The sequence below is a fragment of the Echinococcus granulosus genome (genome assembly GCF_000524195.1).
Source record: "Echinococcus granulosus chromosome Unknown EG_S00080, whole genome shotgun sequence".
In the NCBI taxonomy this organism is placed as follows: Eukaryota; Metazoa; Platyhelminthes; class Cestoda; order Cyclophyllidea; family Taeniidae; genus Echinococcus; species Echinococcus granulosus.
In genome coordinates this window covers 147,059-168,041 of record NW_020170460.1, presented here as the reverse complement: position 1 = coordinate 168,041, position 20,983 = coordinate 147,059, and the positions used below count along the sequence as shown (strand labels likewise).

Here is a 20,983-nt window from a genome sequence, read left to right as displayed (position 1 = left end):
TCTAGACCCTGTAAAGGGAATATAAGGCGTAAACGTTGAATACCATTTTTGGATTTGAGCAGAACTTCCTTTTGCCAAGGTTACGTCTCGCATCCAATTCACTACAAGGTTGAGAATAACAACAACCTACCCTTCAGGGGAGACGCCAGCTTCTTCAAGTAATCGAGTAACGTGCTCATATTCCGATTTCAACAGCTAAGACATACGAACAAAAACAAAACACACCTGAATGTTTTTAATAGTCTCCAGACGTTGACTACGAATAGCTTCAAGTCTTTCATTGACATCCCCTAAGCATTCTAATGAGATAACAGCTTATATTTTCCAACGAACCAGCGGTACTCATTTCCGTACGCAGTACTGACACCAGCACAAATAAAAGCTCGAAATTAAACAGCCGTGAAAATACACACGATAGCCGCTCCCACCATCGTCAGTGTCATCCAATGGGATTCCGAGACAAGCCACAGTAGCCTACATTGATTAAGTAGTTGAAATTGACGATGAAATAAAAATAATCAGGGAAGTTTTTAGGTAATCATACCTTCATTTAGGCCGCAAGCTTTCAAAGAAGTGGAAAAGTTTGCTTGAAATACCATTTTGGGGAACAAACCCCCAACTTTCCACAGTACTAATGTGTTAATAGCCATAAAACTCTAAAACGTTTTTAAATGTACTTATTTACAGCATGAGTTTGTAATTGGTTCGCCTGGAAACAAATTGCAACTACGTCTAGAGGAACGGACACTACTATTGAAACCTATATATGTCCATTCACAATTTACTCCTAGAAGCAGGTAATTTGCACTCATTGGCTTTAATATTAGACAAAATAGACGCAGAGTCATACAACAGATAATGAATGTAGCAAACGCAAAATCTATATTGATCCCACTCAAGGATTGTTTCGTAGAGCCTATGACAAATTAATGTTTTAAGGAAGATGATGAGCTGTAGTGCACTGTGCCCCTTCAAAAGTGGTAATGAGCCAGTGTATTATTAAAAGCACACAAAAGCAGTGGGTAGAAAGTCTAGGAGGCCACCTTTAAGACCTGGAATCATCATCGTAGACCGTAAATGCATTCTAGAGGGCTTAAAAAAGCATGCAATTAAACGCACATGTAAAACATCAAATTACCGCATAACTTTCTCTTGCCACTAGCAAAAGAGTATGCCCTTTTTGTGAATTGCTTTTTAAAATTAGGTGTTACTCGGGGGCGCTTCTGTTAGAAGAATTTACGATAATTATTGCTACATTTTCAGCAATGCTGATCCTGCTTGCCCAAAAATATACTGAAGCTCTGTAAATTCTAAAGCTGTGCAAGGCGGCTTGTGTGCTATTGATTGTTTTGCAAATTTTAAAACTATTTTTTGCTGATTTTTCTTTCTACAATGGGTGCACTGTAGCACCTCGAAAATTTTCTGAAGACAAAAGAAGAGAATGCAAAACTGGAACAAAGTCTACACACGAAAAACTAAAAACTGGGGCAGAAAGGGCACATTCAACATACAGGTAAGGTGGGGCATACAGTATGGTCCGGTGGCCCTCCTACCTGGCAAAGGAACAATGGCTAAGTCACAAATTAGCACTTTACTATAATCGGGGGGTAAATAAATAACTCGGGCATTGCAGCACACTTGGATTGTTACCCAAATTTAGCTAGTCCTTTGTTTAGTTCGTTATCAATTATTTTATATCTCCATTTCACCTGAGTCGCCACTATTTTTTTCAAGAAGATTAATTGTTCTAACTTCGAACCCAGTAGTTTAAATAATTTTGTCTTTTAATTCTTATTAATACCTTTTGGATTCCTCTTCAGATTTGCCGCTAATGAATTTTACCTATTTGCCTTAACGTCTGCATTTTTAGTACCTTGAAGGTCGTAGTTGTTAGCATTGTGGGTTTCAGCGTGATGGCCTTTAATCCTGGTCCCAGAGCAACTCATCTAGTTGTGGACTCAGCTGCCTTTATTGAGCGTACAAAATTGGATGTAAGTTAATTTAACGGTATTTTAATTGCTTAGACTTATGGCATGAAGTGTCACACTACTCAGTCTGTTATCGATGAAATTCGCGACAAGAATACCAGAGCCTTCGTCAACGCGCTCCCTTATCCACTAAGCATTGATGTACCCACACCAGAGTCTCTTAAGTGGGGTAAGATTGGGATCTATCATTTTTAATGTAGTCAGCGAAAGAAATAGCTAAGAAAACGGGTGATTACTTTGTTCTATCGAAAACTGATATCGAAGTTGTAGCCCTCACCTACCAACTCTATATTGAGGTTACTGGTGACGAACCAGTTGTAAAAGAGGTAAGGTGAGTGGTGTGTTTTTATTCGTTGTAGATTAAGCGCCCCACATTCACAGACAAACTATTCCGATTTAAAAAACCACCAGAACTTGGAAACGGCTCTAATTCCCCCAAACCGATCCTAGCAGACGAAGATTTTGACGTAGAAGCAGCTATGAATGAACTGGAATATGATCTTGGACAGATCTCTCAAGACCCACTCCCTGGTGCCGATGTCGGTGTCACCATAGACGAGGACTATTCCGAGCAATCAGATTTTGGAGATGATAGCGATGATTCCAGCGACTGCAAGCCTGCTGAAGGCGAGATATTAGAAAATGTTGAACCCGAAGAGGTGGTTAGTGAGAGCGACTGGATTACGTCTGATAACTTGGCTCAGAAGCTGAAAGAAGGCCTGGGTCTCGGGTGTCTTCGGTTGTAAGTCCATAGTCTATACGTTCACCCCACCGATTTCTGTTTTTTCTTGTTACTTAGTCACTTTTTTAGAGACGATGAAGTAGAAATATCAGAAGACACACCGCCTGTGCCCGTGGCTTGCTTAACGAAGGATTTTGCCATACAAAACGTCCTTATGAACGTGGGAATCACTCTTTTAGCCTTATCGGGCAAGATTATTAGGGAGGCTCGGACCCACGTTCTCTGGTGTGGCTCGTGCTACGCGTGCGTTTTTATATGCCATTCGTCTCTCGTTTAAAGCTTTGAAGGCGTTTTCCCATACTTTCTTTGTCTACTTAGACACACAACCAAACAAAATTCATACTTCTGCGCGATTTGCGGATACCCAAATCTGAGACGGATTCCGGTCACTTTACATGAGGATGGACAGTTGGAGTTCCATTTCTCTCGGAAGTTTAAAAAGAATCTCAGGGGCACTAAGGTATGCTTCTCCATTTCCATCTAGTTGTACTCTATACTATTGACGATTCCTGGTTGTCAAAATAGTAATGGAGCCACTTTTTACCCATTCAAGGCACATTGGTTGCTTTCACGCCTTAGCAGCTAAGTTGAGATTTTACAGGATCACATGCTTGTCGTTTAAAAGTTGACGAAATCTTCATTTTTATTCCTCTCCTTCAGCACCCGATAATCCGTCCAAAAGGTGGAAAATATGCTGACGACCCAATTTACCGAGCCGACCAGCGCCTTCCGGACCGCCGCGCACCGAAACCCAAGAATCCCAACGTGATCCCGATGGGTGCCACCAACGGCCTCCTCTTCTGCGACGATGACGAAGAGGATGGAGACGGCTTTCTCATCGATGCCGCAGCGTGTGGTGTGGACGGTGGTGATCTAGCAAGCCTTGTCTTCCCCGTTCACGACGTGACCAGCAAAGCAGCCACTCGGGGTCTTCGTTCAGACGGCCAGATTGTGCCAACACCGTGGGAACGAGTGGCCACGGGCGGCGAGCACGGACTCAAGCCAACTCGATATCGAGCAAATAGGCCGGGACGAAGGCGTACGGGAGGAAAAAAGCACAGATTGACGAAGTAGACTTTTTTCCTCCTCTCCTTTGTATGTATCTACCAGCGTTTCTTTGGTCTTTGTAAGAAGGTGTAGCATGATCATCGACTCGAGTTTTTGGTTGGATGAATTGGACGATGTTACGGATAAAAATGTCACCACGCCCTTCTGATCTCTGGGAAAGGATGCGCTGGGGTTCGCTCCCAAACTCCCCTGCCCGCCTGTGCATTTCCTCATTGCTCATCGTCAAACATCAACCAATATGAATGGACCTTTGGGAGCTCGGAAGTGGATGGGTAACAGTGAAAAAGACGATGGAGATGAAGTGGGCTTGTACTCTTGGGCCATTCCTCCCACACGCTTCCTCCCATCGTCTTTGCAGTTCTCGAGACAGCGCACCCGTTGACAGTAATTAGTACTGTTTGGGGCTTAACTGTCAGGCTACTGATCACTATCATGAAGTAAGTTTGAATTTTGGCAAGAGATCAAGTGTAGTTTGTAAATAATGGAAGCTGAACAAGTTAGCTGTGCACCACACGAACATGCCCCTCGGCTAGGTCCACAAGACCTGAGATTTTGAGTAATTGTGTGACCGCGCATCGTAATGCAAAGAAAACGTCTTTTAAATTTCATATCTCCCCATTGCATGCTCGATATGGGCCAAGAACAAGTTCAAATTCATTACACCGTCGTCACCAGCAATTGCTGATGGAGAATTAGGACCCATGAAAGGCGTTGTACATGCTGTAGATACAGAAATTAATTTACGGATTTTAAAAACACGATTCAATAAGCTCACTACCATCACACGCACGTTCGTCAAGAAGGATAATCAATTGCATTAAATCAAGTGGCAAACGAATTGGGTGAGCGTAAATGGGTGAAACTCCTTGGGGAAAGGCACAAGACAAATCAGGTAGGGTAGGAATAGTTGATTACATATATTTCAGACACAAATAGAGGGCTTATTGTCAGAAGAAGCAAACATATATGTACAAGAGGAAGAGATTGTGGGCAAAATCAGTTCGATGCAAATGTACAGACAGAAAGACGGTGGAACAGAAGGCGTGCATTCGCACCCGCCCTAGAGAGCAGTGCCGCGCTCCAGATTCTGCTTAATTTCTGCAGTGTACTTCCCATAGTGACGATCCAGCAGCTCGTTATAGCGCTTGTTGCGCTCGTTGATGTAGTCGATGTCGGCATCGGGATCAAAGGCGCGACGTCGACTGTAGGCGGCCTTCTTCTTCTCCTGCTCCTTCAGCGTCGCAGCCATCCGCTCCACCGCCTCACGACTGCTTTCAGCCCCTGCCTGGATTGCTTCCACCAGACCAATCGTGTGTGCCGTCGGATAGACCAAATCACCTCTATAAAACAAAATAAGATGGACGCGTTGGCGAGCTGGTTATTCAATCTACATCTTCCATCTTGACTGTGCAGCATATATTGAGCCATTACACAAAATCAATTTACAACAAAACGCAGGCACGACGATCCCCCCCCCCCGCCCCATGGATCTAAACATGAATCGAACTAGAGTTGAACAAAGGGGAAGGAGTACAAACAAGTTAAAACATTGGTAGAATTCTAAATGCCATTTTAGTCACTTTTCTCCGGCAAGCTACAAATTCACTTTATCTTGACCACAGCATCCCAGGTATAGGTCTTATTAAAAAAGTAAACTACACTTATTATCCGAAACACTCGGTTGCTAGATTTGCACACTCATTCCAAATATCCTGATACCCAGCGTCTGCCAGCTTTTCGAAATTGTAGGTATTCCCAAATGATCGTATTCACCATTGTCACAGACAGATTCGTCATTTGCGCAATTTCATGACAGGTTATGTGTTAATCATCTCAAATCAGGCGTTCCACACGCTGAGGGTTCACAGGGGTGACCATTGTCGACTGGGAACCACCACGACTAATATCGTCATCGACAAAAATACGACCGTCCATGAAACTACACCATTCAAGTATTTTTGCCCAACACCAAATATTGAAAGAGACTGTGGACACCACCCTTACGATAAGACTCCTACATGGCGGTAGACACTACGTACGCTTGCTTAATGTATGAATAAGCAAATGCCAACGAATCGACTGGGAATTGAAGCATTTATTAAAGGGTAGAATAAATACCTGCGTTGACACTCCAATGAAACCGGGCAAATGCACCGATAACTGCAATGGACTAACGAAAAACATTGCATTAGTAATGAAACTCATCCAGAAAATCAAAAGTGGACGAAGGGTATCGCCAGCAAACTAGCAAACTTCTAGCTCGATCACGGCGCAACAAAAACTCAGGAATTCAATGCCCATTTTGTAACAAGACACTTAAGCATACTGACAACTTCTCCATTTAACCCTGAACAAATGCTCCCATTTGGCCTAAGACTGGAACAAATGACCTAGTTAACAAAACAAACAAAAATGGGAGAACCAGACGCTCACAGCCTTTCCTTCTGCTTCTGATACGCCACCAGATCCGGCTTGAGAGCCTTGGTTTGCCTGAGATATTTCTTATGAGAGGCGTCGGCGTAGGATGCGAAACCAGTAACATCGCCTGCTTCGTCTTCGGCGCTGAGGTGAGGTCTTCTGCGTCTCTTCCGCATCTCCAGGCGATTAACCAGTTCTGCGGAAATGTTCAGATTTTTGGCGCGGTCCACATCCACACCCTTTTTGGCGCACTCCGCACGGAAGGCGTCATCCTCCTCCTCCCAACGCATTCTTGCTTGCTTTGCCTCCCAATTAGAGGGCAAGTGCTTGCGCCTGTCCTCCTCTACCACCTGCACGTGGTTAGCTTTCTTCGCCTCATCCTTCAATAAATTTAAAAGGCATCGCCGATGTCAAAATAATAGTTCAGGAAGAAAAAAAGCTACGCACAACAATGTAGCAAACTCGCAACTAAGAAATAAGTAGATACTCGGAAATGAAAATATTTAAGACTGCTTCAAAGGTAACTACAAGCTTGTCGCAACTTAACTTAAGGTACACGACCAGTAAGATATCGGTTCTGGACATAAATATAAAAGTAATAACAAGCGGAGCACAAGAACTCACGATCTTTAACTGTAATTGCCTCAGTCTACTGAGACGATCCTCCCGCTTGCCATCGGAAGCAACCGACATGGTTATCGAAACCAAATGTATGCTTCGTGCCACATCGTAGCGAACTTAAACATAACTCCACATATAAAAAAGTTCCAACTGAAACTAAAAATATAACAAGTGAGCAGCCTAATTTTTTTAATATTTTTAATGTGCATATTTTGTAAAGGAGAAATCTTCTCTTATCCTACTGGTATGACCCATTGTATGGAGTTCATCAATATTTCTGAGAAAATTAGGAATATAAAAAAGGACTTGTTTTAAGTGTGGGCGTGTTTGAAGTTTATAGGCTTGCATTATCAATTTGAAAATAAATCCACAGTTTAAATATGAACTCGCGTCCTATTTTGGCAGTGGTAATTTTGGAGTGCCCGTCTTCCCTAATGTAACAATCTACATTAATGTAGAAACATTATCACTGATGTGCACGAGAACAAACAAACTCTTGACATAGTTAAATAGCAATATTAATATCAGTATGCAGCGCCTAGATTCTGCGCTGAACACAGGATAAGATGAAGTATTTTACTAGGGCTGGGAGCCTACAGCACGACTTACGTAGATTGTAATGTCCGCGTAGCTCAATAAACCCACAGATAAACTAAATATCAACTTGCTACACTAGAATATGAGCCTAGAGCATTTTTATGCACCTGAATACCCAAAATCTCTCCCAGATATTGTCCAGCTGCAGATAAGGTTTCCTTACATAAGTTTTTGCTAACCTAGTATCAACTCATGAACTGCAACCCTTTTTAATCTCCTCAACCCTTTAACTACAAATTACAATATCAGCCCTTTCCATGCTCATTTAAGTAATCCGTAAAGAAATATCACCAGTCCCCTGCATTCGTAAAAATTCACACTTTTATTGAAAAATGCTTGTTATTAGCCGCGAGGATATGGGCGCGGTTTCCCGGTTGTGTTGTTAAGGAGGAAGCTAGGCCGTGAAGAATAAAGGACCTTTGTATTTACGCATAGTTATGGACAGAATATCAAGTCGTTGATTTAAACAGTTGCCTCTTTTGATCAGCGCTCTATTCGACCACCCTCTACGCTGCCTTAAACCTCCACGAGTCATAAACCCTATCTGGCTAATTGATTTCTATTTTAGGCTTTTTTCTTTTGATAAATTGTTTTGGTGAATGGGTATTCACTAACCTTGTGTTTCTCAGGGCCGATTTTATGGTCTACAAAGCCTAATTTTCGAATCTCGATCTTTTTTGTAGGATCATTTACATGGTCGATTTAAAGTGGCTTTACACATCTTCATTCATCATCTACTCTTTCTCGCTGCCTTGTTCTCACTTCATCGCCACCTAGTCACCTATTCTGGTTCTGTCTAACCACACTTTACAACTCTTCATATAACTACCTCTGACAGTTCATTAATGAAGGTTTTCAAATCGTTTTAATGTGTTGTTGCCTGAATTGCTAATTTATGCTGTTAGGTATGGATAGCAAAATGAACGATGCTTCAATGATCCTTCTGTCATGACCTTCCTCGAATTGAATTTGTCAGATGTGCGCCTCCGGTGACACCTGGGTTTGACTGCCAATGTAGCACCCAGAGTCCCCTCCTAAATTGTCAATAAGTCACGTTAGGATGGTAGCCAGTGAAAAAGACTGAAAGGTCACGCAAATATGGCAGAAGTACAACCGGGAGGACTGATGGGTCCACGCAGATACGCCTACAGTTGTCCAAGGTATTAAATCACAACAACTACATTTGCACCTCAAATATCTAGCGAATTGAGTTAAAATGTCTCCAACAGCTCATTTTCCATTCAGAATGATGGGGAAGTTCAGAAATCTGGCTTCGCAGCAGCAATTACTAAATTTAACATCTTATAAATTCTTCCACATTTCTGTGACAATTTATAAGAGAAAGTGTTAGTGCTTGTTCCTCGCAAGCGAAAACCTCTAAATGGCCTTTGGATACATGCAGTTTTTTCGAAAGTTGTTACGCCACGTCCACTAATTCATGAGTTGGCAGGGTGTACCAAAAGGGATTTCTAAGTCATAGCCTTGTGCAACACATCAAGACTACCTTGGAGACGAAAGAAAATATGACATTCAACATACTGGAGCTACTGACATGGTCCGAAGACTAGCCCCCTCGGTGGAGCACCTAAGTGGCCCATTTATTAAAGACTGAAAGTTAAACAAACCAGCCCTCTCCTCTTTCGAGCTTCGCTTCCGGCGCTACCCTTGGTTAATCTCCTGCGTCAGCAGTCGCAGCGCAGTGGGTGCTGCAAGGAAACACCTACGAGCCAATCAGAGCAGTCATCGAATTCCCATGAGATTGGGAAGGTACTTAATCGCAACATTACTGATTTCTTTTGGTAATTCTACTGAATCTGGAGACTCGTCTTGCGTGGAAATTGGAATCAGCAACGTAGAATTGTGCTGACCATCAATTATGTCCATAGCTTATCATAGGAACGCTGGTCTTAAAGCAGGGCCATATAATAAAGGGCAGGATTTCGCGTCAATTCCTCCTTGCTACTTTTTTTCTCACCTTAGACCTGCCCAATCATATCAATTATGATACTATCCAGCCAGTAGAGAGGTAGAGGTATCGTGAGACCACATAATTGATATCTTCAGATAGGTACTGTAGCTAGTTCCGTAACAAACTTTCCCAGATGGTTCACCACCAGTGTTCATTCTGTTGTAAAAAGCTTGCCTGCAGACCACTGGGCTGGAGGAGGTGCCGAAGGCAGACGTCATTCTTGGCCCTTCTGTTAGGGCTCGTGACTGAATCCCCCATCCTCATCATATGCCTTTCTTCCACCCCACTGCGGTTTATCACCCAGCAGTGTAGATCAAGGTATACGTCCTTTAAGATCAAGTTCGTTGTCCGCTGCTACCACTGTAGCGCTAAAAGACTTCCTTGAAGTCACAAGAAGACATAATACTTGGGCAGTACACATCGGTATATATATTTGAAATAGAGAAGGGATTTGAGCTACTGGTATGGCCCGGAGACAGCCCACCCAGTTAAGGTACAATGACGGAGAGCCTAGGTGGCCCTTTACCAAAATTATCAGTTAAGCAAACGACCGACCTGTTGCACAAGATTATAAACGAAGATTCCAAATCCACTCTCCAAAAGATTCATTTTAAATAAATTCTTTGTGGTGCTAGAGACTGCCAGCAAACACATAATTTGATCGGTATCTTTGGTAGGCCGCGTAAACTAAATGAGCTAAAGCGGTTGATGTGATGGCAAAAGGGAAGCAGTCCTGCTTCTCTTTCATCACATCACAACACGTAAGTCTCAGTGTATTATTTGCTCTCGATTTTCTATCGTCGATCCTGATCAACGTGACTATTGAAATCCTCCATTTGGAGGGTCTGCTCGTCCAATTTGCAGCAAAATCTTAGCGCTTCTGTGACCTTTCAAATGCTTACCAATGAGTCATCACCAATCCTACAGACGAATGTGTGAATGACAAGTTGTTGTGAGGCTCCGTTAATGAACAGGGACGTTTCATTGCCTGAGCCGAAGTGGTGGCTACTGATTGGCTAATCGCAATGTTGGGGAATCAGATGCCCAGAACCAAGAGGTGTCATTCACGGTTGTGGCGGTGGTGGTGGTGGCGAAACAGGAGGGAAATAACCGCCGTCAAATGCTAATGCCAGTAAAAATGAACCCTAGGAGAAGAGACGCAGAGGTGGGAAAGTCGAAGGCAGGTGACTGCCGTAAGGCCCGACCAGCGAAGGTACCGCGTTGTCTCAAAGTGGTACTGAATGTTAAAAATACTACTTGTGATTAGCTTGCCAAATGAAAGATACCATATGTAGATAATAACAAGTCTAGGATTTACCCAAAATGAGGGCATCATTATATTTCATACACATCTAAAGGCTTGTTCACATAAACAAAATCTAGAAACATTGAAAGACTAGCGTCAGGAAACAATCAGTCAAGCCTTACAGATGTAGAGGGTACATTTCACCACGCTAGGTCTTCATATTCTGCAGTTGCCACTTCCGACTTGATGGATCGTCTACTGGTTAAGGCTGCAGCCCTTCGGCCACAAAAAATAGAACAGTCTCTTGTCTACCAGCCTTCCCTAACATTAAAGAAGCTGCCTAGAGCTACAGCTATGTAGTGGTATAAACTTATATCCCTGTAGTTGTCAATGCCAGGAGTTTTTGTACTGTCCCCTGTGCTTTTGAGTAGGACCGTCGTTTGTGCTGAAATCACGTGGGTCAAGGCTGACAACCTAAGCTATCAAACGCAGGATGAGTTGAAGTAAGTCCAACGAAGGGGTACGAATTTTCCCAATCCATGCTCTTTGTTTTAATTTGGCAAGTTACATTTTTAACTGTGGAAGTTGTATTGCTGGGATCTCGCCGTCATTGTGCATAATGCTTTTGTCATTGGAAGGCTTGCCATTCACAACTAATGACACCGACACTGCATATTTTTATCGGTAAACCGACCAATCAAACAAAACCTTATTCCATGGAAGTCGCTTTAATCATCGCTATATCAACATCTTAATAAAAAGGTATTTCACTTTTGTTCCCAGTTTACAAGGTCATTTGGGAAATCGGTCACCATGGCCCAGAAGTTTTATTGTTTTACCAGGACACCAATGAAACTGCTGCTAAAAGACATAACAGAATATAATCGACTCCTAAACAAAAATAACATGCAGTTACCTCAGTTTCTTACTTTCAATCAATCTGCATGCGAGGGAGGCAGTGGTGCAGCCACAGTGCTTGCCAATAGGAAAATTTCACGTGTCACGTATTTGTGACATGCTGGATTTGGGAGGACAACAGAGGTTCCATCTTCATGTGAAATAGGTGACTAATGGTGATTATGTGCATGAAAAGAGGTTTTTTATTATACACCGCCCAAAACAGTGTTTCAAGCATACGAGTCCGTCGTCACAAATACGTGACACATGCTTCATGACGGTTTCATAAATAGCATCCGACATCACCAACTCGTTTTGAATTTGGCTAATGACAAGGCGGTCACGTCTCAGCCATTCCAAAGCCTCTTTAGCACAACAACGGTTACGACACAACGTGGAAACCCTCGTCTTGATCGATGCAGAATGACTTGCAAGAGCATCACCTTCCCCTTGCCCCCGCCGAAACCCCCTCACTCTCCCTTCCCGTTATCCCTATCAGGTTGATAAAGCCCACGCGAGGCAGCTTAGTAGCACTTTTTCCAACCACTTCACCATCCTCCAATCCATCAGAAAGTCAGCATTTATTGGAAAAATATCCTCTCATTCTGTTTGATAAGACTTCGCAAAACAAAACAATTTTAGCACAACGGTTGGGAGTCAGGTAGGCAGTATGGAGTAGTGACATAATATATGGGGCAGTGACCTCTAGACATCCTTGGTTTTGCTGATACTGGAGTACTTAAATTCGTCACCAGAATTGGCCTCCACTTCAACGCGCATCTGTAAAAATCAGTAAAAAAATGCATAACAATGACCCACTGCTTGTAAGCCCCACATTTTTCTACAAGCAAAGCCTGTTTAAATGTCTCCTGGGAAAAAAATTGTATCAAAAATGGACTTTGAGCGTTTATCACCTGCGTCACACATGTGATCCCCGTGCTTACTTGGTTAGGGCTAGCATCACTAATATGACACATGCCTTCTTCCTCAGGTCATGATAAGTGCGACTACACCTCAACTTGACAGCATGACCAGCTAAAGCGCAAATAAATGACAAAATCTCTAGAATAGGAGAATGAGATTGCCCATTGCCCTGGTGTTGTGTACCCCTTGCGTGCTCGACAGTCGCCCACTTTACACCAAAGGGCTTCAGCCGTTTTAAAACAAAACAGGGGTTTTAACCGATACGTCGCGCAATTTAACTTACCACTGAGAATTTTTAAGCCTTGCGAATTAATAAATAGGTAAGTGAAATGCATTTCTCACGGATTAACCAATCAGTGATGGGGGTCACTTCATGTTTTGATGATTAAACAAAAGTGTAGGCTAAGAACTGTTCAGGAATCGGATTTGACATGTGATTGGCAGTATCATGGTAATGGTGATTTGGTACTTTGTTTAACTGCGCGTCTACGTGAGTCTCCGCAGTAATATCTCGACTCGGCAGCCTAGCCTTAGGGTAGTGCTAGCAGCCTCCCAGGTCCCTACTCATATGTTGGTAAGTAGTATATTCCTCCAATGCAACTTTAACTTATTATAACCTCGGGGAGAACTGGGGGCGCTATGTAATCGACTAAAATAAAACAAAGCTGTGGCACTAACTATAAAGCGGTAAATTTATCCACTATTTAGCCGACTTCTGCTTGAGCTCTGGACTGCATTTTCGGATTAAATTAATAGTTTTTTTGAGTTAAAAGTCAGTAAAAAAAGCCTTCTGTGTTTTTAACTACCCGAAGTGGAGGAAAGGTAAATGCCTTCGTTATTGGCGGGGCTTTCCGGCCCAGTAAAAGAAATGGGCCGTATCACACCAAACCAGACCATGGGATCGTGCACCAAAAGCCATCCAGGATCAAGACTTTTATTTTTACTTCCTACTGATGCTAGTAAACATTAAAAGCAAGGAAAAAGTGCTCCTGAAGTAATTTAAAAACTGAAATTTCATCAGGTTCTAACTGCTCGTTTGCAATCATACTTAAGATGAGCTGCTTTGCACAACAAATGCCCGAGTGCTCTACCCGTTTGCATCTTTGAATCATTCAATACGGCAGGAAGTGATGGCTATTTGCTACATGGCCTCTCGCCTCACGAGGTATTCTCAGACTGAACGACGACGAAATCTGGCATGCAAAAGGCAGACCTATGCATCGAGGACCCCCTTAATATGCTCTTCAACGGTGTCACACACATGTGACACCCCAAATTCTCCACCTCCGCCTGCAAGTCGCACAGGTAACATATTAAATAAAGTCAAAATTTGGGAAGGAAAAAAGCATGGTAAATGCCAGACAAACAGGTAATACAATAGGATAATCATTGTGATCGGTATTGCTTCGAGACAGTCTCTATTGGTAAAGACGTTAGGCTTCCACCACACGCTTTTAATACCTCCAGAAATATCCCAACGACACACCAATTTTCACATCGCTTTATTCCTCTACACCTGTGCAATCACAACATTTGCAGTTAAATTCCCCTTAAAATGGGCAGTACGAGGTAGTACATCAATGAGCCAGACCAAAAGGAAAGGACAGAAAGACCCTCTAGGTTGGGCGTTCATAGCGCTTCTTAGAGTCCTAATTAACAGTTTAAATAAAAAAAATAAAATAGTGCAATTAATCAACAACTTTTGCGTTTGACCTTACTAACCTCGGGACCAACAAGGACGAGCTAATCCAATCTCCTTTGATTGACCCCACAATACATCTAATTGGTGCAAAGGCATGAATACGTGGTAGGCTTTTCATGCCTTAGAATGCTTAAACTGCTCCATTCCAAGGAGAGTCGACCACCACAAGCATCTCAGATGGTTCTGCAATACTTCGGTTGTTTGTTCAACTTCTCATTTTAGTTACCTGGACACTTACGGCCGCGCCATTGTACATCCGACGGGAGGCATTACCTCCAGAACATGCTGGAAGCCTCTCAGCCCTTCTATACGTAGGCAATATATTTTCTGTCCAAGCACTGTGACTTCCTTCGTCTTCAGTGGCCATCAGTGGCCATTTGTTGGACTTGTTGTTTGTCACAAATTTAAATCCTGCTTAGGGGGTTTTTAAAATCGAATTAACCTCAAACCAAAAACCAACTACATAGCTTTTTCGCAGAAAAAGAGAACAAAACATCAACCAGTTAGTGTGCACTGCGACTTGTCTTAACCAAATTTGTCATAGTCAACCGGAAGACGCAAGTTGCACCAGACGTGGGTGGGTAGACCACCGGGTGCCATGCGCTGTCAATTTATACCTCAAGTGGGCTACTCAACTATTTAGCAAAAAGTCTGGCACAAAAAAGCGCGTTTTCATATTATTTCTACAGTTTAAACGAAACAATCGGTGGGACCCTTGACAAGGCCAGTTAAAATAAGACGACTCACCTTTTCATGAGCACGTTGGCGTTTGAGATCGTCTTTCATGAAACCTGTGGACAATGACAAAAAATGCAATAGGTCAAACTGAGCAGACGCCGGTGTTAGAAGGCGGAATGGGGAAGCCATCTTAAAAATCAGAATGTTTTTTACGTGCGCTGGCCTACCTCTATGATATGACAAGCAGCTGTCCTCATCAAGAGAGCCTTTTAGATTTCAACACAAAAGTCTGCATGCTGGCACCTACTTTCCTCGGTTAATGGTTGCTTAGGCACCTATCTGGCACTCACTCCACCAAACTAAAGCTCATCTATTCTACTTTCTTGGGTCAGTGATTGAGCTTTCCCTTCGGTGCTTGAACCGTTCAGAGAACTCTACATCCACCACACCAGTGCTTTGACTACCTCCAAACTCCTCAACCCTTCCAGAGACGATGAGTCAATGTGTACGCATATTGTGTACACCAGCCGGCGAGGGTGAATCCACATTCATTACGTACCTCCTTTTCACACAAGTCGTATGAATGAAAGCAATTTTGTGCAGTTGGTAAACTGGTTTTGTAACGAACTTAGACCCTGGGGTGACGTCTCAGCGGTTCCAGTGTAATACCACAAGTGGGTGAAGACTCTAGGCTAGTCTCTGATGTTAAAGGCAAGAATAGAATACAAAAATTAGCTTTAATGCCTTAACCAGACAAGAAGATACTATGACATGAAACTGCTTGTCTCGGTGGTAACAAAGTGGGGGGGTGAATTGCATAAACCAGTGAAATGGGTGTGCTAAATGGACTAGAAACTAAAAAGTTTCAAAGGTACTTAACAGCTTGATCAGTAGCCTCAACAATTCGAAAGACTGATTTAATAGGGCAGATGAGAAAAGTGACCTCTAAAGGGAGGCGAATTTGAACAAGTGACCTTGAATTCAGCCAATATCATAGCGAAGGCTGTCATTGGGTAGTCATCAATAAATTATATAAACAATAAAAGGGGATTATGACACCGAAAGCAAATAAAACGAATGAGTAGACAGAATGCAGACCAGGGAGTAACTTACAGGCAGGCACACCGGCAATTACCATGCAGACGAGGATAAAAATGTTTGTCGGGAGGGCGCCGTAGTTGCCGATCATAGCAGTTGCGACTTGGGTTAGGATGATGCCAAATATCTGCGCGGCCAAATAAGGCGGTCAAGAGAAGTGACACTGAGTGGGAGGTACCAGTAAAGAGCAGTAGAAAGGCATGCAAAGCCCAGTTTTATTGGTGCTAGGACTATTTAAAAAGGCTGCCGTGATTCAAGAGGTACTAATTGTAAAATTAAAAAAGAATTGATTGGGAACAATTTCGCAACAAATGTCCCATGCTGAGGAAAAATAATGAGTCCGCGTTTGGCCTATTCGTTGGCGTTGTTCAACTCATGTTCCATACACAAAACTCACAAGATCAACTTATTACCATCGTGTATTCAGGATGAATTGATGCCTTCGGAAGTGACACCTCATTGGATGGTCCTTCTTTTTGTCTTACAGGAAGAGTTACATTCGATTTGATTTAATACTTCAATTGAGGAGTCTCCATGGCCTGCCACGATTTGGCTGCTTGTATTTTGGCCTCCTCTGGAGTGATGACAGGAATGAAGTTATTTTGATATCGTTGGCCAGACATTACATCAGTAGATGGTATTGCTGTGGATTTTAGAGCCCGTAAAGTCTATCTTCAGAAGAGGCTGCCTACCAATGGGCTCCGTATTGGGATCAGTAGTGAGGCGAAGCTGGCTATGAAATAACTGCTTACAAGGCCTGCAGGGAAATGAACTATAACCGCGGCATGAAGGCTTAATGACTCTCCGGTTGCAAGAAGCTGTGTGGTCAAGACAGGGCTGCCTCACGGATTGGAAATCTGACAATCCCTTAAAGGGCAACTCGGAAACTGTACAATGAAGTCGGTCCACGAAACCTAAGTCACATGGAGGAGATAATGGGAAGGAGGAGGAGGGGGAGCAAGACTTATTCCAATCGCAGATTACCCAAGCAATGAACGGTAGGGGTGTTGCATGCCTACTTGAAGCTGTCTAGTCATGGTTGGTGATGCGGTAATCAAAGACAATCGAGGAGGAAGACAACTTTTTGCTCTCTGACCTACAAGTGGCAATCTCATCCCCATTTCGACACTACCTCCAAAAGTTTCAATTCCCGATCATGTCACTACGAATGAGGGTAGCAAGAGACAGAATCTGCTCAATCCTGGTGATCGAAGTAGCAAGCAGAGGAGCTGATGGTTGCTTAGCGATAGCTGTGAATTTTATTTAAACGTCGGCAACAACAGTGGAAATCAGCCGACGTGGACAGCCTGCAGATTGATCACATAACTAAGGTGAGGAGATTCTGAAAGTCAACATCGGTCCAAGCCTACCAAACGGACACACCAACGTTAAGCTTCACCTTTCAAGGGAGCTAGGAAGGCGACGAACAAAGAGGGGGAAGACGTCATATCTAACAATCCAACTTACATGAGCTGAAGTATTGAGAATTCCTGAGGTGAGACCCTCATCGATGGGGTAGGTGATTTCTGCCGCGTATTCAAATCCAAGGGGCAGAAAACCGGATTGGAAGAAGCTGTGAAGGTGAGGCAGAATAAGAAGGATGACTAAATACGAGTTATTTTAGCCAGGTAAACTTTAAACTGTTGATAGCGCGACTTTGCAAACCTCATGCGAATTTACGACAGACTGCAGCGAACACGAGATTAACCGAAATAAAGGAGATGGGAAAGGACGATTCAAGACCTGGTGAATGCATTGGATGCGAGACGAAGTTTTCTGGTATTAATTCCCTCCAACCATCTAGAATGGGATTCATTGAGCCGAACCAGAGGATTCCTTGAACCTATCATAGAGGTCGCTGAGGCTTGCATTTTAAACAGCATCAAGGTACTTATTCTAGCCTTTCTCGCCCTTGTCAGGAGCGGAACTACTGGTGACGAACTTCAAGTAGCCAATTTCCCCTCCTACCCTCGCCGATGGAGTGCATGCGGTGGAATCTACCCACCAAAGTATCTGGTTGGCTTCAAATAGCTGGAGCCTTTCTCATAGTCCCCTACCCTCAACTAGGAGGCCAGGAGGGAACTCCTCCTTCTGACTAGCTAGCTCCACACTTGTCAACCACTGGATTTCTCTCAAAGTCTAATCCGACCGGATTACTGTTCCGAGTTTCTTCAGGGAGAACACAACTAAATCTTCCAAAAGAGATATCTTAAAAACCGTCCTCCCAAAGACGATAATTACAACCTGAAACAGGCGGGTGAAGAAACGAGTCAAGGAGTATCCTCAATCTCTGTGATGTGAAAAATTGATTTACCACACGAGACTTTCATGCCAAATTGGAGTATTTGAACTTGACAGGCATAGAAAAAAGGATGTTCCGTGAAGGTGTTTCCCATTCGGAACACCTGTTCTGAGTCACGGTAGGTCGTGACCCAGCCCATACCTTCCATGCGGTCTAGAGGTTCCGTCCCTTATCTCAAAATAGAGCACCTCAGCGATTAGAATTTTGGCAGGTTACACTAAGTGTCACTGAAATGTCTCTACCGGTAAAAGATCGATGATAACACACCAGAAGTGGTTATTTCACTTACCCAAGGAGGATCATAGTGAGGAAGACGGTGCCAATTAGGTTGCTGTAAAGGCTTCCCATAAAGGCTCCCATACTGATCACACTGAGGAAGTAGAAGATGATCAAGACGAGCCTAAACGAGATTGGAAAAAAAGCACTTGCCTTATCCTCAATAGGGGAAGACAGACCCATAGCACATAAGACTGCATAACTGTCCTCATCACCTCACTGTCGACACTTGACAGCGATAGCGCTGGTCAATTTCGAAAGGCTAAGGTACAAACGGGTGCAAAGGCACTGGGAAATGCAGAACAAAACCGCTTCAAACATACGCAATATTGGTGCACGTTGGGATTTTCCGAAGCACAGAATGACATTAACGCCTTTTAATGGATCGGAGGTTGGCAAATATCTTTAAAATAAGCAGAAGTCAGACGGCTCAAATATTTGCATTTTCTGACTATCGGTAGGACTAAACTAGCCTTGTTTTATCAATTTTATGCACATAATTAAAATGCAAATCCGCGTGAAGAGTGTTGGTGTTCTCTTCATTTGTTTGACAACGTTATCACATTCAGCACTGAGGCGTCACATATATGTGACGAAACGTCATGGCATCTGATTGCACCGATTCGTGAGTGTAAAACAGGTCACCTGAATTTGAAGTATAATGTGTTCTAATTATGAATACTTGCATTTTCTTCAAATTTTTTTGGGTAAGGATCGAAGTGACTGTAACAAAGCCCAATGGCAGTTGAGGGCATAGAAGAGTCATAAAGTATTTGGCCAGTGATGGTAAATTCGCTTCCATAACCCTAGTAGCTAGCCAAAGCAGTACTACCTTGTTGTAGATTAAAAATCCACAAGCAATCGAAGGACGACGCGCTACAGTGTGTAGTCCACGAAATCCTACACACACACACGCTCAAACCACTGGTAGTAATTTTTTTTGCCAGCTAAACGACAATATCTTGAGAGAGCAATGTAGGATTCGCCTGCGGAATGAAAAGTTTTGAAGTGGATTCAAGAGAATTTCAAGTGTGCCCTGAAGTCAACCGCATTAGTGAAAGCATTGCCACTGTAACCTTAAGTATCAATAGACGACAAAATTGAAGGAGATTGGCAGAAAGATGTTTTCAGGCAATGGCTCCCAGTGGAGACATCAAAAAGCACTTCTTCATTCAGCAATTAGATTAAAATCAAAATTCCACTTCTGCGTTTGCCCTTTCGTAAGCCTCACTGCTTAAAACATTTCAAGTGTGGCTGGAGGATTACAGTGCCTATGGAAAGAACTAGAAAGCAGTCACGTTAGTTATTTGGGCGTGATGTGATGCGTCACTGCAGAAAAGGTAAAAAATTTGCTACAAAGCAGTTAACCGACGTCTGTCCATAAACTTGCGAATATTCTCTGAGTAACTTTCAGTCGTGGTGTTAAATAAATCAGGGAACTTTATCACCCCATTGGGAGGGTTGACACCGAAATCGGTTTCTTGGTGAACATTTTGAGCACCAATTAAAGGTGAAAACCGCCATCATGGTTCCATTCCTGGCGAATTGATAATATGCATTCCCAGACTTTGTGGAGAAGCGGAAATGCAAGAAACAGGCATCCTTTTGACCATATGAGAGCCTTTGAATGTGGTAACTTCTGCGGCTAATTGAAGAGGCATTCTATCAACGGGTGATTGGGATAGGGACACATCGTAGGAAATGAACTGGAACCCAGGCAATGTGAGGGATAATAGTGGAGGAGGTGATTACTTGTGCTGTGGAATTATTTCTGCCTAAGCAGTCTGGCGTTCTAACAGATTGGTGTGGAAAATTAGTACCTTGGGTTGAGGATGACTGCAAAAGGAAGGGGGTAGCGTTCAGGCATAGGTAGAAGATGTGGCCGGAACAAAAATGTTACCTTCTTCAGCAATTTGCTTACTGTGAGGACGCTGACTGCATTGGGAAAAGTTGGACGCGAGTTTTGATGCACCTATACCCTGACTTATGACTGCCTCAAGTCCAAAATGTAGTACCAGCCGTATTTGTGACTAGGTGTCATCAAAATATGGAAGGAAGCATTTTGACCACTCATTGTAGATTGACAACCGATCATATTTATAAGCTCATTTGAATGATAAATGACGGTGTCGATCTTTCCCACTCACCTGTACAAGCCAGTCTTCTTGAGCACCACCCCTGCAACGATCGAACCGACCAGTCCCGCAATCACCATGCTGAACCCGATCCATCCGATAGCTACTTGCTCCGTCTACAGGGGGAAATAAAGGACCAGAAGTTAGGTTTGCACGACTGCAAAAAGTAGGAATCACAGTTTGCTGTTGTGGGTAAGGGCAGGCCCAAAAGATTGTCTGCTACGTCTTCAAGGGTATTTATCGTCTCCCTAAGAGTCTCCTGCTTCCCGTAGGGATCGGGATTGATCCTCTAAAAAAGAGGAGCTTCGATGAATAGCCAGCT

At 43.2% G+C, this 20,983-nt stretch overlaps 3 protein-coding genes across 3 annotated transcripts in view; 1 reads left to right on the top strand and 2 right to left on the bottom strand. All coding sequences in view use genetic code 11, as the record gives it.

Moving 5' to 3' along the window:
• Positions 1 to 1,913: 1,913 nt before the first annotated feature.
• Positions 1,914 to 3,946, top strand: EGR_07537 (RNA-binding protein NOB1; the record flags this gene model as incomplete). Its single annotated transcript, XM_024496786.1, has 8 exons — positions 1,914 to 1,991; positions 2,025 to 2,157; positions 2,193 to 2,314; positions 2,348 to 2,730; positions 2,800 to 2,973; positions 3,049 to 3,190; positions 3,391 to 3,800; positions 3,865 to 3,946. 8 exons carry the CDS (start codon positions 1,914 to 1,916, stop codon positions 3,944 to 3,946), a joined length of 1,524 nt encoding a protein of 507 aa, XP_024348791.1.
• Positions 3,947 to 4,858: 912 nt separating this feature from the next.
• Positions 4,859 to 6,909, bottom strand: EGR_07536 (Pre-mRNA-splicing factor syf2; the record flags this gene model as incomplete). The annotated part of the gene is made up of 3 exons (XM_024496785.1): positions 4,859 to 5,138; positions 6,232 to 6,596; positions 6,841 to 6,909. The coding sequence occupies 3 exons, from the start codon at positions 6,907 to 6,909 to the stop codon at positions 4,859 to 4,861; spliced, it is 714 nt and encodes a 237-aa protein (XP_024348790.1).
• A 5,342-nt stretch (positions 6,910 to 12,251) lies between these two features.
• EGR_07535 (Feline leukemia virus subgroup C receptor-related protein) overlaps positions 12,252 to 20,983 on the bottom strand; it is a gene marked incomplete at both ends in the record, with an annotated part of 30,235 nt that continues 21,503 nt past the window's right edge. The window contains 6 exons of the mRNA XM_024496784.1: positions 12,252 to 12,326; positions 14,920 to 14,963; positions 15,964 to 16,075; positions 17,416 to 17,521; positions 18,540 to 18,650; positions 20,674 to 20,777. Of these exons, the coding sequence (XP_024348789.1) occupies positions 12,252 to 12,326; positions 14,920 to 14,963; positions 15,964 to 16,075; positions 17,416 to 17,521; positions 18,540 to 18,650; positions 20,674 to 20,777 (552 nt within the window). The remainder of the gene's footprint in view (positions 12,327 to 14,919; positions 14,964 to 15,963; positions 16,076 to 17,415; positions 17,522 to 18,539; positions 18,651 to 20,673; positions 20,778 to 20,983) is intronic.